A 16,992-nucleotide genomic window follows, 5' to 3' on the forward strand; every position below is an offset into this window, starting at 1 on the left:
TTCTCAATTGTGGTGCACTCTTCTCTTCAACTCTTGCATATGGGGGTACATATTTCTCAATATGATTACTGCCAGGTGTCCTCAAATGTGGTAAATCATGATCTTCATTGAGGCTTTCATCTCCAGAACTCTCTTCAACCACTTTCTTCTTGCCTTTCTCGTCTTGCTTCTTATCTCGCAAACGACCGCTCCATGGGTTGACACTTCCTGTACTCTCCTCTGCCATATGTGGTCCTGAAATAGTTCTTGTTGATGGTCCTGGCTTATCAACAACATGACGCACATTCTCTTGCTCTTCATACTCATCTTCTATCATCACTGGCTTTGGTTTATACCATGGTTCATGCTCACAAAATCTGACATCTCTACTGACATAAACTTTTCTTGTCGTAGGATCATAGCACTTGTAACCTATGTTTTCAACTGGGTAGCCCAAGAATATACACTTCACTGCCTTTAGCTCCATATTCTTTCTTGCTTCATTTGGCACATGAACATAGCAAACACATCCAAAAACTTTCATATAGGAAACTGTTGGCTTGATCCCATAAAGTCTCTCATAAGGTGAAATTTCATGAATGGCAGCTGTTTGTGTTCGATTCATAATGTGTACAGCTGTATGAACTGCTTCAGCCCAGTATGTTAATGGCATATTCATCTCATTCATCATGGCTCTTGCAATCTCTGCTATGACTCTATTCTTTCTCTCAGCAACTCCATTTTGTTGTGGTGTGTATCTGCAAGTAATCTGTCTTCTTATGCCTTGTTCACGTAAGTAATCATCAAAACTGTGTGACATGTACTCTCCCCCTCCATCTGTACGTAGGCATTTAATTTGACAACCATTCTCTTTCTCAACCATAACTTTGAACTCCAAAAATACCTCAAATGCCTCTGACTTTGCCTTTAGAAAGTAAACCCATGTCATTCTGCTGTAATCATCCGTAAATGTGATAAAATATCGACAACCATTTGGTGTAGCATGATCACAAGGTCCCTAAATATCTGAATGAACAATTTCCAAAGGACTTTGGCTAATTCTACCCCTCTTTGGAAATGGTAAACGAGATTGCTTTCCAAATTGACAAGCTTCACAAACATGATCAAAATTCAATCTGCCAAACTTTGCTAATCCACGTACAATTTGATTTGATTGCATATGCTTTAATCTTCTAAAATTGACATGACCAATCCTCTTATGCCATAACTCTGCCCAATCATCTTGAGTGGCTGATTTGTTTGCATACATACCACTGTGTAAACATGGATCTCCAGCTTCCAATGAGAACAAGCGACCTTTCTTTCTTCCACGTGCCAATGTCTTGCCTGGTCTGCCGTTGTGAAACTCCTCTATGAAGCAGCCATAACGATTAAAACGGACTTGCAACCCTTGATCTGTCATTTGTCCAACTGATGCTAAATTCTTTGTGATTGAAGGCACATATACAACATCTCCCAATGTGTTGTATGTCCCGTCTTTTTCTAGCAATGGAACTGAACCAACATGTGTAATCCGATGCATAATATCATCACCTGTAGCGACAAACTCGTCCTCTTCTAATTTCTCTTTTCTGTCAAACCATTCACCATGATGTGTCATATGATTTGTGGCACCACTATCTAAATACCAATCATCTGTATGATGTGGCTCCACCATGCTTCCAACAACATGCTCCATAGGAAATAAATGTCCACTCGACCTATTGTCATATATATTTTGATCATGAGTATTGTATCCAACAAAGTTTCCTCCATGTCTGCCATAACCTCGGCCTCTTCCACCACGACCACGATTTTGATTTAGCCTTGTGTAACATTCTCTTTCAAAGTGACCATAAATGCCACATCTATTACAATATCCATCTCTTTGAGGATGTATAAATCGTCCACCTCCACGTCCACGAGTTCGGGCTCTCCCCCTGCCTCTTTGGCTATAATCGTTGTAACTTTGACTTTGTTGGTTTTGCCATTGACCTCTTCCAACATTGTTTCCACGACCATAGTTTCCTCTTCCACCTCTATTGTTTCCACGACCTCTAGAGTAAAAAACCTGATCTCTGGAATTGTTATTTGATGTAGAAGGACCTGACTTGCCTAACTTCACCTCTTCTTGCAAACAAAGGTTTACAAACTCTTCAAAATCAGTCATGTGTCCTCGAACAGATATAGATGTATCCAATGACTTGTATTCCGGTCCCAAACCATTCAATGTCACTGAAACTAAGTCATCATCTGGAACTTCAAAATTAATGCTCGCAAGATCTTCCTGTATTTGCTTTATCTCTGTCACATAATCTGATATGGATCTATTTCCTCGCCATACACAATGTAACCTTTGCTTCAAGTGAACTTTTTGTGGTTCCGTATTGGAGCTGTTCATTCTTGCTAGTATCCCCCATGCTTCCTTTGGAGATTGAGCCTTCTTCATATGTGGCATAAAGAAGTCACTAATGCATAGTGAAATCCAATGCATCACTTTCCTTGAATTCTCGATCCACTTCTTGTAAGCTTCTACTCCTGCTTGCCATGTTTTATGTGCTTCAACATTCTCTCTATTTGGTTCCAAACCAACCTCGGGACACTCTTGTTCACCTGTAATATAATCCCATAAACCTTTGCCCATGATAAAGTTCTCCATCCTGTAAGACCATATGCTGTAGTTCTCTCTGGTCAGCTTCTCTCCAACAATCTGTGTGACTTGAGTTGAACTTTCTGCCATCTTCACTCTCTCAATTTCTTCCAAAGGATTTTGACAAAATTTCGGCAGAGTTTCGTTTGTAGTTGGACAATATCTCAAGTGACAATCTCAACCAAAGTGCTCATAAACACTGACAGAAAATCTCTCACTGCCAAGGGAAAATCCACTGACTCACTTTGCCATAGACTGACTCAGTACTATGCATAAATAATCTAAAACAATGTCCACATGGACCTGTATGCAAATGCAATCCATACGCTGTCCTGTACCACATATCCATACATCCACCTTCTTCCCATAGTCATAAACGACATATGAGGTCTTTCGCGGGGCTAGTCGGGGTTCGCTCCAGTACCTAATCCACCTTGCCAAGGTACCAAAGCTCCCAAGGCAAGGCTTCAAAAAACCTCACTCGACCCTCACAAAGGCTGCAGTTTTCCAAAATACATTGACCGCATATCCATACATAACCACAAAGTACTCAATCTGACAATATAACCGCCTCAACTTCTTCCCACAACCTTTCTTACATAGGCAGCTGTCCATAACAGACCCACAACAACCAAACATAATCTTCGATAACACAATATCATGATGCAAAAGCTCTATGTCGCTCTCCAAAACCTGTGTAAATGCTGAATTCTTCACCTGTAACCTGTAAATCTACTGCCGAGTGCAAAACTGGACATCTCCTATGCTTGTGTGAACTGACTGTTTGCTGTAGAAAATTGTAGATTTTGGCAAATCTAAGTATTCCAATGCGTCCGGAACGCCCAAAAACATAAAGATAGACTCCTGGATCATGGTATTCCGAGTTCGGGTGAGGGAGTTATGACCAAAAAACCTCTCTTTTTTTGCTGTTTTCCAGAGCTGCGGAAACCTGTGTATTGACTGTAGCTCCTCAAACTCAGCTCTGATACCACTTTGTAGAGTGCGCAGGTGATGGAGAAGGTAGGAAATAAAACTACACACACACACCAACACACATCGAGACACACACACACACAATCGTTACCCTGCAGCAGCCATTCAACGAGCTGCTCTTCTCTTCTTCATCTCTTTGAACTATTATCCAAAGTATATTTACAACATAGTACAGTCAGTGTCCAGCCGCCCATAGCACAATGGACATATTCTTTAACATCATATTCTTTAACAACCCAATCATCCACATTATCCGGCAATGGGTTTACATCAGGTGGCACTACAAAATCATCAACAATGGGCTGCTGTACATCATTTTCAGCATTGTTTCTTGGCTGCAAATGCCCTTCAGGAGCCTCAATTTGCCGTCCAACATCATCTAGCTCAAACACCACTGGATCATCTACATTTTCAGCCATTTGTGGTGCATCCTGAGGGTCAAAAATAGGCCTAACATGTGGCTGGTCATGCTGAAATTTCACCCTTTTATGGTCATGCTTTGAGGCACAATTGTTTTGAAGTAGCCTTGCCTCATTAAAAACAACATCTCGGCTGCGTACAACCCTTTTGAGCCGAGGCAACCAAATCCTGTAACCCATTTCGCCTTCTTCACCATATCCCATAAAGAGGCCTTTAATGGACTTCGCATCTAGTTTACTCCTCAACTCAGGTCTAACAAGCACAAAAGCTTCGCAACCAAAAATGCGTAAGTGATCATATGAAGCAGGCTTGCTAGACCAAACCTCTTCAGGGATGTCACCTTTCAAAGACATGTGAGGGGATCGATTGCATATATGCACTGCAGTTTTCAAAGCTTCTCCCCAAAATCCATGAGAGAGATTAGCTGTGGACAACATGCATCTCACCCTCTCACAAAGTGTCCTATTGAATCTTTCAGCCACACCATTAGAAGAGGGGTTGTATGGCACAGTAAGCTCCCTCTTAATGCCCAAATTTTCACAAAACTTGTTAGATTCAGCACTTGTGTACTCCTCTCCATTGTCTGTACGTAAGCATTTTAGCTTTCTACCTGTTTGGGTGGTCACAAATGCATGAAATCTCTTAAACGCAGCAAAGGCTTCATCCTTAGACTTAAGCAAATAAACCCAAATTTTCCTAGAATGATCATCAACAAAGGAGACAAAATAACATGCACCACCCATAGACTTAGTAGGCATGCTACATACATCAGAATCTACAAGATCAAGCACACAAGATTTACGAGAGACACCAGAGTAATAAGAACGCTTTACTTGCTTGCCATATTGACATTCATTACAAAAGTCAATCTTTGTGTCTTTAGCATCAAGCTTGTTCAAAGTACAAAGCTTAGAAAGGCCCTTTTGGCACATATGGCCAAGTCTCTTATGCCACAACTCCATGTGAGAGTTAATTTCAGCCAATGCAATAAACTTGCCCAACACGGCCTTTCCATGCATGTAGTAAAGTGTCCCTTTCTTTGTGCCCTTTACAATCAGCCTTGAGCCTTTGGTCATTTTCCATGATCCTCTCTCAAACAAGATGTTGTAACCATGCATATCCATATGACCAACAGAAAGCGGACTCTTCTTGATTCCCGGCACATATCGAACATCATGCAAGACAAGATCATTTGTTCCATCTATGGAGAGATGCACAGTGCCAATACCCTCAATGGAACATGCATGATTGTTTCCAAGGTATACATGGCCACGCTTGCCCGCAGCAAAAGTAGAGAAACACTCCTTGATAGGAGTCACATGAAATGAAGCACCGGAATCAACAATCCAAGTTTGGGACAATGCATCATTGACAGTCAACAAAGCATCAATAAGATCACTCTTGGTGATCTGCATGTCTTGTGAATGAACATTTAGAGAGGCATCAAAGTCATAAGCATCATCATCTGACAAAGTGGCACACAAGATGTCCTCTACATCTGACAGCTCCTCAATCACGACACTAGAAGCCACATTGGCCTTCTCTTTGTCCTTTGAGCTATCCTGTGCATCTGCCTTGACTTCCTTCTTCTCTTTCTTTTTGTCTCCGCCATTCCTTTTCCTTTCTAACTCAGCTTTATAGTACCTGCAATCGGGTTTCTTGTGACCTTTCCTGCCACATTGATAGCAAGTCACATCACCCTCGCCTTTGCTTGCATTTCCCCTTTCTTTACTCTTACTCTTACTCCTTTGTGCATAAGCATTCTTCTTTTCTGTCCTGCCTCTAAACATGTTGGCAGAGCTGCCTCCCTCTCCACTTGCTTTCCTCCTGATTTCTTCATTCAAGATAGAACCCCTAACACCATCAAAGGTCAAATTGGGGTTATTGGACAACGAAACCACCAAAGTTTCCCATGACTCAGGTAAGGTCATAAGCAAGAAGATAGCTTTCAGCTTAACATTAAAAGGGGGCAAGCCAGAATCCTGTAACTGCGACAAAGTACCTCCGAACAATGACAAGTGCTTTGCCGCGCTCTTGGACTCATCTAGTTACATGCCAACAAGTTTTCGCATCAAGTGCACCTGGTTGACAGGCATATTTTCATACATTCCCTTCAACTTCTCCCACACATCAAAAGTAGTCGTGAGACCTTTCACATCAATGACGGTCTCATCGGTCATGGCCATTTTAATGTATGTAACAGCTTTCTTGTTCATGCTAACCCATCCTTCATCTGTCATATTCTGTGGCTTCACCTGTTCAAGTGCCCCTTCGCAATCTTTAAGAAATAGGATTCCTTGAATCCTGTCTTTCCAAAGATCAAAACCTGTTCCATCGAACCTCCTAATCTCGAAGAGGTTCTTCACATCCGAAGAAGATGAGGTCATAGTTGCACGAAATAAGAGGGATAACACGCTAAATTTTTGGGCAAAATGCGCAAAAATCGGAGTATAGCCTCACAGAGATGTGCACTACAACTCCAAATGGTGACAGGAGCAATTTGGGGCAAAATAGGACGATTTGGGCACAAAATTCAATTTCTAAAATTTATGCGCAAGAAATCCCAGCGAACAAATTTTTGCTCGAAAACAACAAATTTAGTTGTTTTTAGCCTCAGAAGACATACATAAGGCTAGTACACAGCCTTTAGAAGCATGTAAGCACAAAAGCCCCAATTTGTAGCATCAAAATTGCATGAAATTGAGCCACAAATGGTCATACATCGACAAAATTTGTCAAATGTGCGTAGATTGCATCAATTTTCACTTTCCCCAATGTAATCGCACCATAAAAACACTTGCGAAAACCTGCATAAATCTGAAATTTGCTTAAAACACCTGTTTTAGGGCTTGTTTTCGGCAATTTTAGGGTTTTCGGGTAGCGGGGTCTTAGCTAAAGTATTCCCACACCTTAATACATCATTTGCAAAACCTGTATTTTGTTGTCATAACCTGTAATTTCTTGTTTTTGACCTAATTTCAGCCTGTTTTAGGTCAATTTTGGTTGCCTGTAGCTCTCTAGTATCCGGGGACGAGTCCTTTGGCGACGAAATTGCAAAATCTCGCATGAAAGTTGATCTTCTTGGCTGAAATTCAGCGTTTGCAGGTTTGGGGGCAAACCCTAATCGAGCTCTGATACCAGTTGATGAGCGCGCTGCGGTGTGTGCAAGTGAAAGAGCACGCGAGGAACTGTAGTGTTTGTGCAGAGAGGGGAGGCGAAGGCAAGCAAGAGAGGAAGCGCAAGCAGAAGAGAGAGGGCACGCTATCTTGCAGGGAATAAGTGAGTTTTGGGTTTTCCCACTTTTATTATAAGTGACCTTTAAAAAATGTGTATTGAACCTGGACAAAGTATAAAAATGTACAAAAAGGGGTTATTTAAGCCTTTAACCCAACAATTGAGTTCACTTCCTAGTATCCACCAACTTGCTAAGTGCGATGGGGGGGACCTACATGATCTTGAACTGAGCTTAGACATCCTCTTACTATACGAATTCCAGTGCGACCCACTTCCTGTCTGTGGTTGAAACTACCATTCACATTGGTCATACAATGTCCGACCATTTGAACTTTAAAAAGAGGGTCTCAAAAATAAAGAAAAATCGTTTGATAGAAATCAACAACTAAAGTTAGCAGTTGCCATGTCCTCGTGACATAGTTAACAATTGCCACGTCCTTGTGAAATACCCCCCTCTTGAAATCGCAAACGTCCTCGATTGCATACCATAAATACACGCCACTGATGATCTTGTGTTGTTAGCACTCTTTTATCATCGCATGTATCTGCAAGAAGGTCGTAACACATAGATACTAATGACTTAATGAGACCTTCATACTTTTGTCATTTCCATCTAATACACTGAATTCATATGTACATTTGATGTGCTAGCTCTATCATTACCCCTCCTTTGCACACGTTGGGTTGGGGCATAAGTAGGTTGTAACCCAAAGGCTTCAAGGTAAAGCTGCAATACATTTGGTGACTCTGACAGTTCGTGCTCTTCCATCCACTTTGCATCCATAGGCGGATAGTTCTTGAACTTCACCAAGTAGAATTTTGCAACTTGTCCTTTAACTTTCCTGTCCTTATGTGCCAAAACTTGCGCAGGTACTAGGATCTCATCAAGTTCCTCAACTTCTGGCTGATCCTCATCTGGCATATCTTCTGGCACATCACCCACGAAGGGTCTTAGAAGACTCACGTGAAACGCATTATGAATCTTCCACGTATCAGGCAATTTTAGCTTGTAAGCCACATCGCTGATCTTGTCAAGCACTTGAAAAGGCCCATAGTAACGCATACTAAGCTTAGGAAACAGCCGTTCCTTGCCCTTCATCTTCTTTAACCTTGCCTTTTTGAACCTTAACAAAACCCAATTACCAGGTGATAACAACAATTCACGACGGTGACGATCAGCAGCCTTTTTCTGCTTTGCCCGAGTCTTCTACAAGGCAACTTTAACTTTCTTATACATTTCATCCATGTTCTCAACATATCGATCTGCCTCAAAGATCTTGTCCTTTTTATGCAAAATGGAAGGAACTTTTTTGCCGCCTTCAACAATCTCAAAAGGTGCCTTGCCTGTGGACGCATACTCAAGAATAGTCTTGTTCCCACTTGCCCTTATTATCTGACACATAGCATTTCAGCAGATCTAAGACAATAGAATTAGCCTCTTCTGACTGTCCATCGGTTTGTGGAGGAAACGAAGACGAGAACTTGAGCGTAGTGCCCATATTCTCAAACAATCTCTTCCAGAACAAACTGGTCATGCCAGGATCACGATCACTGACAATCGATTGTGGCATACCATGGTACTTAAACACATTGTACATAAACAAGCGTGCCATCTAATCAGATTTTATCTTCTTCTTGACAGGGATAAAATGGGCCTGCTTGCTGGACCTGCCGTCACAAGACGGGCACCACGTGCCAATAGAAAAGAACAGACTGAACAAACTTTTAGCACTTCAATAACAACTGAACTGAGAGAGAGAAACGACACGTCACACGGAGTGGCGGAATTCCACCCGAGAGTGTATTGGCCCCAAACCTTGGCGCCCCTTTTGGTATTTCTTTATATTACTGTTGATTCGCAAAGTACAACAGCCGGGGAGCACCTCCTCTGCAATGTACGCGCTGAAGAGTGTCCGAGAGGGCCCCCAAGGCTCATATTTAAAGGCCCAAAGCCGAAAAGCATCAAATATGAAAAGCTTACCCCAAAAAATCACTTTCCTAAATTTTCGGGATTTTCCTAAAAATCCGCCGCGAATTCTGGAACGTCCGTACAGGTGCCACATCATCATATTTTGATGTGCAAAGTCTTTTGAGCGTGTTCTGCTTTATTTTTAATGCCTTTATGTCACTTGGGGCCCCATCGGACGGGGTCCCCATAAGTTGGTAGGACTTCTTCTTCTGTTACTTGTTTTCCTTAGGGTTTCTAGAATTAGGGTTTGTAGGTTTTAGGGTTAGGGTTTCTAGAATTAGGGTTTGCAGGTTTTAGGGTTAGGGTTTCCAAAATTAGGGTTTTAGCAGTTAGGGTTTCTGGCAAAAATTAGGGTTAGGGTCTCAAAGTCAAACTCTTGCATAAGCCTAATTCTAGAAACCCTAAGAAGAACAAGTAACGGATCTCAAAGTCAAACTCTTGCATAAGCTCAGCCCATCTAGCCTTCCGGCCTTTGAGATCACCCTGATCACAGATATAGCGCAAGGAATGATGATCTGTCCATGCAACAAACGTAGAGCCATACAAGTAGTGCCGCCATTTCCTCAGAGCGTGGACTACGGCGTAAAGCTCCTTCTCATACGGTAGATAACGCATCTGAGCGTCATAAAGTTTCTTACTTTCAAACGCAACAGGACGTCCATCCTGGTATAATGCCGCACCAATAGCATAATCACTAGCATCCGTTTCAACCACAAACGGTTTGCTAGGATCCACAATGTGTAATATTGGCACAGTAGTCACCAAGTACTTTAGTGTTCGAAAGCTCTCGTCGAGACGCTCATTCCAGACAACAGGGGGATTACCTTTACGATGAGGACCCGAAGTCTTCGGCCCTTTCACCCCGCCTTTTGAAATTTGCGTAAGCGGAGCAGCAAGTTTAGAGTAATCCTTGATAAACTTGCGAAAGAATCCAGTAAAGCCTAAAAAGGACTTTACTTGGCGTACATTCTTCAGAATGGGCCAATTTTGCACTTTATGCAACTTTTAGGGTCGAGGCGAATTCCATCGCGAGTAATGATGTGACCCAAGTACAAAAGTTCTTTCTTAAAGAATTCACACTTAGAAGCCTTAGCGTAAAGCTTCTTAGTTCTCAGTACTTCGAGAACAGTGCGTAGATGCGCTAGGTGCTCACGCAAACTTCGGCTGTAGATCAAGATATCATCGAGAAATACAACAACGAAGTTGCCTAAAAATGGTCTCAGCAGATCATTCATCATCTACTGGAACGTGGCCGGAGCATTGGTCAAAGTAAAAGGCAAGACCAAAAACTCGTAGTGACCATAACGCGTATGAAAGCCTGTCTTAGGAAAATCTTCCAGTTTGATCCGTATCTGATGATAGCCTGATCGCAGGTCTATCTTCGTAAGATACAACGCTCCATGGATCCGATCTATCAGATCGTCCATGCGCGAGAGCGGATAATTGTTCTTGGCAGTGAGCTTATTCAACCCCTTGTAATCCACGCAGAAGCGCATTGTGTTATCCTTTTTTCGAGAAAGTAACACTGGCGCTCCCCACGAGGACTTACTTAGTCGAACAAAACCCTTGTCTAGATAATCTTTCAGTTGTCGCTGAATCTTGTCCTCCTCGGTTTTACTAAACCGATAGGGTTGCTTTGAGAAGGGCTGGCTACCAGCCACCAACTCATTGCCATGATCTACTCCTCTCGAAGGCGGCAAGCTAGGAGGTAGATCATCAGGAAAAACATCCTCGAAATCAGTCATGATTTCTCGGATAAGGTTGAATTTGTCGGAATCCCCAAGTTCAACAGAAGAACATGAAACATTTTTACGAAATTCAGTGACATAAGTACCAAGCACTAATGAATTAAACCAAGCAGATGGTACACATTGATAGAAGTCAACATCAGAAGACTTTATTTCTTTATACATTTCCAAAGCAGTAACGACTAGTATTGCAAAACCATTATTTACAGACTTCTGATTACAAAGCGACACAGATACATGAGGCATGTCTGCTTAACAAAAACAAGAGAGTGATGTACATAGTCTATATATAATGAGTCTTGTTTATCATAAAACCATGGAATTCCTATAATAACATCCGCTCTGTCCAGGCGCAGGATGTGGAAATCCAGGTTCTCTTTGTAATCATCCAGCTCGAGCGACAAGTCTGGAACCATCTGATTCCATACATCCGTATCCACGCCACGAGCCATCTTCACGCGATACTCATGGTCACTGTCCCGCGTCCGCAAGCTCAGTTTCTGCACCGATTTTACATCCACAAAATTGTGTGAGCTTCCATTATCAAGGAGTACGGTCACGTGGTGACCATTGATCTTCCCGGGAAAATAGAGAAGATCGTGCTTACCAAACACTCTGGTGCTAAAAGTACAATTAGTGTATGAACTGTGCGCTAAATGATGGATTTCAACTTGAATGACATCAGAGTTACCTGAGATCTCGTGAATCTGAACCAAAGGACGACCTTGTGGTTTCTGTGTCTTCTTCTTCTTGGGGCAATCCTTGACTTGGTGACCCGTCTGGCCGCACCCGAAGCAAGCCCCCTTCTTCACTCCATCACCAACTGAAGCATTTCTGGCTTTCTTCTTCTCTTGAGAAGATACCGACGGTGATTTGGACTTATGCTGGAATCGAGGTCGCTTCCTCTAAGCACCCTCACCGGATTGATGGTCTGCAGTTCTTTTTTTCTCGTAATTCGCTCCATTTATCAAATAAAACGTCCTGGCCTTTGCCACTGCATCCTCGACATCAGTCGGGGCTTCGTCTTTAATTAAGGCCCAACGGTAGTCCTCATGCAATCCCAACAGATACATGTGCACAGCGTGTGTAGAATCCACCTTGCAGAAGGTGAGTGCCTCTTTGAAAGCTGTCGTATATTTATCAAAAGACAGAGTTTTCATCGAAAGACTCTGCAGTTTGGCATAAGCTTTCAAAGGGTCCATTTTAGCGAAATCCCTCTTGAATTTCACACAAAAATCAACCCACGTTGTAGGCTTCTCTGTCATGTCATGCCACCAGGTAAGCGCCTTACTGCGCAGATAGAGAGGAATGAGGAATCGTCTGAATCCTCCATTCATCATGCTCCCCATGGAGATCAAAGTATGTGGTCCACTAGTGCAACCAATTATTTATGGCCAGTTCCATACACTCCTCCTCTTCACCTGAGAAATTTGTAGTTTTGTACGGAATCGTGGCAGTCGGACCACCCTGTGAACGCCCAAAAGCAGCAATCTGCGTCCACAATTGCTGAAGATGGGTTTCACCCTCGGAAATGCGCGCAGTCGTCGACTGAGCCATATTTTCGAGTGTAGAGAGTCGGGAACTGAGCCCCTGCATGACCTCTTCGAGAGAGGCCAAGCAAAGGTTCGTATGAACATTTGCGTTTTCCAGAGCGGTAACATGCTGGTCGAAACTCTGGAAAGTACTTGTAATCCATTTGTAGAGAGCATGCGTGAATGGAATTTGGATAGTACCTGGTGCGTCATCACACTGCACATCTGAGCAGGAGGAATCCATGGCGAAATGCGTGAAAAACTGTAATTTTCACGCGAAACCGGGCCTTTTTTGCACTTTTAGGTCGCGAAAAAGTGAAGTTCGAGGAGCTCCATGCGTCGGCGTGAGCGTCCGAAGGCGAGCAGGTGATGGCGGGAGCGCGAGAGCGCGAGCACATGGGAGAGAGGAGTGGCAGGAGAGGAGCAGGGAGCTCAAAAAGTGAGGCTCTGTAAACTCTGCAACTCTATAAGTGAGTTTTTTTTTTTAATAGTGTGCAGGTTTCACACTTAACTTTAAAAAATTAAAGTGTCCTGGCCTTTTAATAAACTAGAAGAGAAGTCACCTTGTAGCGTTAAAAAAAAACCCCAATCGTCAGAAAGAGGCAGCGCAAAAGAAATATCCGAGAGGACGCGCATAGAGAGAGAAGCATGGCACGTGGCAAATTTGCCCCCAGTTGAAAGCGTGCGCAGGCTTGTGCCAATCATGCTACCCTTGTCCACGTTGGAAAACGTTGGCTCTCTCCTGTAGCGCTGCAACCAAGACACTGGCTTCTCTGTCTCTCCCCTTCACAACAAAAGAACGAGGAACCCCTTGCTTGCAAGAGAGAGGAACTCTCTCTCTCTCTCTCTCTCACACACACACACACACACACACACACACACTCTCTACGCTTCACATAGAGAATGAGGTTACAGAGAGATTGAAAGAGTTACAATATGCTGAATTTTAGTATAAAACCAACAAATTAAGGATAAATACATTGATTTTCATCGAAAACCAATAAATTCAATAAAAAATCTTCTGATTTTCAGCACTTCCCCCTTTTAAATCGCTGAATTTTATCAAAAATCAGCGAGCAGTCTGTTAAACTTTGCAAATGCTCAAGAGAAGAACACAATCGAGTAAACAGTTAATTCATCAAAAATTGCATGAAATGGTAATTATCCGACTCTGACCAACCTGAAGGTGTGCACATAGTCCTTCGTGTAGCTAAGCCGGCTCTGATACCATGAACGAACAAAGAGAGAGGGATCTCCCGACTACATAGACCGCCTACAGATACGTGTCGGACAAACCACCCGACCATAGCCACCATCCGACAGCTCCCCCGTGCTGGGGCCAGCATTCGAGGACGTAGGCATGCACCTGTAAGACTGAGCGTCCCATACCACCCGGTCTCACCTCCTCGAGGTGGCCTCGTGCACTCCTAGCCTCGCGGGCTAACCACTGGCACTTTGTCAGTGGGGGTCGATAACTGTAAATGAGGCCTTGGACTCCCTTTTATAATAATGGCCGGCCACATTGGCCGTGTTCACACTACGTCCGCCCGGACACTGGATGCTCATCCCAACGGCATCTGGGCTAGATCCCCTCTCCTGTGAGCGGGACATAACAGAGTGGCTAGTTGGAGGGCGAAGATACCTCGAATAAAATTCCAATAGCTATGTCTTCTCTTTTGTAAGACCGGTATGCTTTCAGAAAAGCACATGCCTGATGCTTTGATACCACTGTCACAAGACGGGCACCACGTGCCAATAGAAAAGAACAGGCTGAAGAGACTTTTAGCACTTCAATAGCAACTAAATTGAAATAGAGAGAGACACGCGACACCAAGGTGGAAAGGTACGTAGTGTACGATACGGTTTAGGTACGTACGGAACGTACTTCCGTACTGAACCAACCTTTAGGTACGTGATAAGTATGTACCATTTGTAAAAAAAGATAATTACACTAAATTTAAGTTCACAGACCTTTCAAAATTCAGCCTCATTAACAATGCAATGCTTAAAATGAACATATTGATCATAAAACTTAATGACTCAAGACTCAATACTCAATGAGAAAACCAATGACCATAAATCATAAAACCAAATAACAACTACAAACATCATGTCCATGGCATCAGTAAGAAGTCGGCATATACCATACAAACCGAATCAAGATCCAAAACAAAGTACTGTGAAATACTACAGTGCCATAATAATAATAAAAGTCTGTTGCAGCCTGTCCTCCAAAGCATGCAGTCACCAGTGTGCACTAAGACGTGCAGGCTCAAAAGTCTGTGTCAGATGTGGAAGATGAATCGTCGGTAGAGAGCAAGCCCCCATCATCAAGGACATTGCCCTCCTCATCAAACTCAAGGTCAGGCTCAGCATATGTCAACTCTGGTACAAGCACCTCTGCACCACAAGCCTCCTCAGGCATATCAACAATCTCTGCATGGATGAGCCAGACAGCTTCATTCGCTCGCCTGCGAATGGAGCGAATAGGAAGCTTCTCCCCCTGCGAATACTCTCTCGTCTCACAGTGTCTGGATCTCCTACCCCCGTGCGTAGAGGAAGGCTAAGAGCTCGTGCACGTGATCTAGTCACACGACGATCCACGCTCTCAAGCTCTCTATGCAGCTCTCTGAGAATCTGCTCCTGCTTGTCTCTAATCTGTCGGTCCACCTCCTCTGGTCTAGGATCATCTACCATTTTCAGCTCTATCGCATCAACCTGTTGAAGAGTAAAATAAAGTTAAAATGACTTATTTATGGCATATGCTTGCAGGTTGAGTTTACAGTGGCGAACATCAAGATAATTACCTGTTTGGGTTGCCCCAAAGAATGGTAACTCCGCACGAGCCTCATGTTGGCTCTGCAATACACCAACTTCTCCAACTGAGAAGTGCTAAGGCGATTTCGAATCTTCGTGTGTATGAGAGAGTAAGCACTCAATTGCGCTCACATGCTCCAGCCGAGCAATCCTGCTCAATGCTCAAGCAAGAGCGCAATCATCAGCACTAGAGTGACAAGTGTCAAGTAATATAAAGATGAAGTTAAAAGTTTAAAATGGTATATACAATGGAATCATGGATGGCAGTTTCCTAACCTGAGAAAGGATACGAAGAGCAATGCGTGAGAGGTTGGGAAGACCAACTCTCCCATACGAGTGCCACCACGTCAAAGGATACTTTGTGGCTTCCTTCCTCAAAGAAACTGCTCTCGTGAAAGAAGCGCCAATGCCATTCATGTAGTTGGTGAATTCCTTGTCTGTCCCAAGCTGATCATCCTCTGGAAACATGAGCCCAACATACTCTGATTGTTTTGTGTTGAGCAAGGTATCACTCAATAGCTCTGGCGACCTGTAGAGAGGATGAAGCATGGTAGCCATCGCATGTATGGGACAGCTCATGAAAGTCCAGCGGCTCTCAACACATCCCAATAAATCTGATTGGCTGAAATATCAAAACAACTTGTCAATACAAGTTAGAACTTAGACTTGATGATTAAAAGACAACCATTAGAACATGAGGAACCCTTACCGATCAATAGTCAACAGATCACACTTGGAAACGTGGTCTTTCATTTGCATAAACAGATGATAGACTAGTCCCAAGGTCAATCCCTGCATATCCGTCAATGGAAGGAGGACGTAGGCTGCCTTGAGTGCCACTAAAAGAGCGTGCACTTCCTGCCAAAAGCTCTCATCAAGGATCCGCCTCTGCAAGTATTTTGTAGATTCATCCTGCGATCTTGACATGCCTCGCCATTTTGGATCCACCACTGTCTGGAGTAGTGGATCTCTAAGTTTGTAGAGCCTCTGTAAAACCAAGTAATGTAGGCAAACCTATTTTTTGAAGGTCGAACCATATCCAAAGTGCTATGGCTGCGGAAGATAGCAAGAGCCTGATGTTTCTTACGAAAGAATGTGGTGACCTTGACTACATCTGCAACTATGGGTTGCACCCATGAAAGTTTGCCAATATCCTCCATGAGAAAATCCAAACAATGTGCAACACATGGAGTCCACACTATGCCAAGAAACTGTTGCTCCACCATAAATCCCATTGCCTTGCAATTAGCTGCATTATCTGTCACCACCTGCACAACATTCTCCTTGCCAACCTCCTCTATGGCTGTTTTGATGTGACCAAAAATAAACCCAGCCGTGATCTTTTCCCCTACTTTTCCTGCATCCACAGCACGCAAGAAATAGGTGCCCAAAGCAAAAGACACAAGGATATTGATTATGTGTCGTCTGCGTACGTATGCCCAACCATCTGAGATAATGGTGCATCCAAACTCCTTCCATCTAGCTTTCACAGGTGTAAGGGCCTTGTCAATTAAGGCCTTCTGTTCATCTAACATAGTGGTGCGCATCTTGGTGTAATAAGACCTGTCCATGTCTCAGTAGGCCCCACCTGTGCAATGGCTTTTACCATTCTGTTCCACTGATCTGTGCGCAAAACATTGAAAGATATGT

General features: G+C 43.2%; 1 protein-coding gene and 1 pseudogene across 1 annotated transcript; both read right to left on the reverse strand.

Annotated features, from left to right (window-relative positions):
- Nucleotides 1-14,797: 14,797 nt before the first annotated feature.
- On the reverse strand, nt 14,798-15,377 carry LOC147445871 (uncharacterized; annotated as a pseudogene).
- Nucleotides 15,378-15,460: 83 nt separating this feature from the next.
- Nucleotides 15,461-16,913, reverse strand: LOC147445872 (uncharacterized). Its single transcript, XM_086524642.1, has 4 exons — nt 16,377-16,913; nt 16,052-16,329; nt 15,619-15,964; nt 15,461-15,493 (listed from the first exon to the last, which is right to left on the reverse strand). The coding sequence occupies exons 1-4, from the start codon at nt 16,911-16,913 to the stop codon at nt 15,461-15,463; spliced, it is 1,194 nt and encodes a 397-aa protein (XP_086380768.1).
- Between the last annotated feature and the right edge of the window lie 79 nt (nt 16,914-16,992).

Source organism: Adiantum capillus-veneris, chromosome 12 (assembly GCF_014529385.1).
Source record: "Adiantum capillus-veneris isolate H3 chromosome 12, ASM1452938v2, whole genome shotgun sequence".
In the NCBI taxonomy this organism is placed as follows: domain Eukaryota; kingdom Viridiplantae; phylum Streptophyta; class Polypodiopsida; order Polypodiales; family Pteridaceae; genus Adiantum; species Adiantum capillus-veneris.

What these genes read in the sequence shown, in the direction of transcription:
- LOC147445872 (XM_086524642.1), bottom strand. Translation starts at nt 16,913, where the DNA reads ATGGACAGGTCTTATTACACCAAGATGCGCACCACTATGTTAGATGAA. An exon ending in GCCATAGCACTTTGGATATG is followed by an intron (nt 16,330 to 16,376) that starts GTTCGACCTTCA and finishes TTGGTTTTACAG; the next exon opens with AGGCTCTACAAACTTAGAGA. An exon ending in GATCTGTTGACTATTGATCG is followed by an intron (nt 15,965 to 16,051) that starts GTAAGGGTTCCT and finishes TTGATATTTCAG; the next exon opens with CCAATCAGATTTATTGGGAT.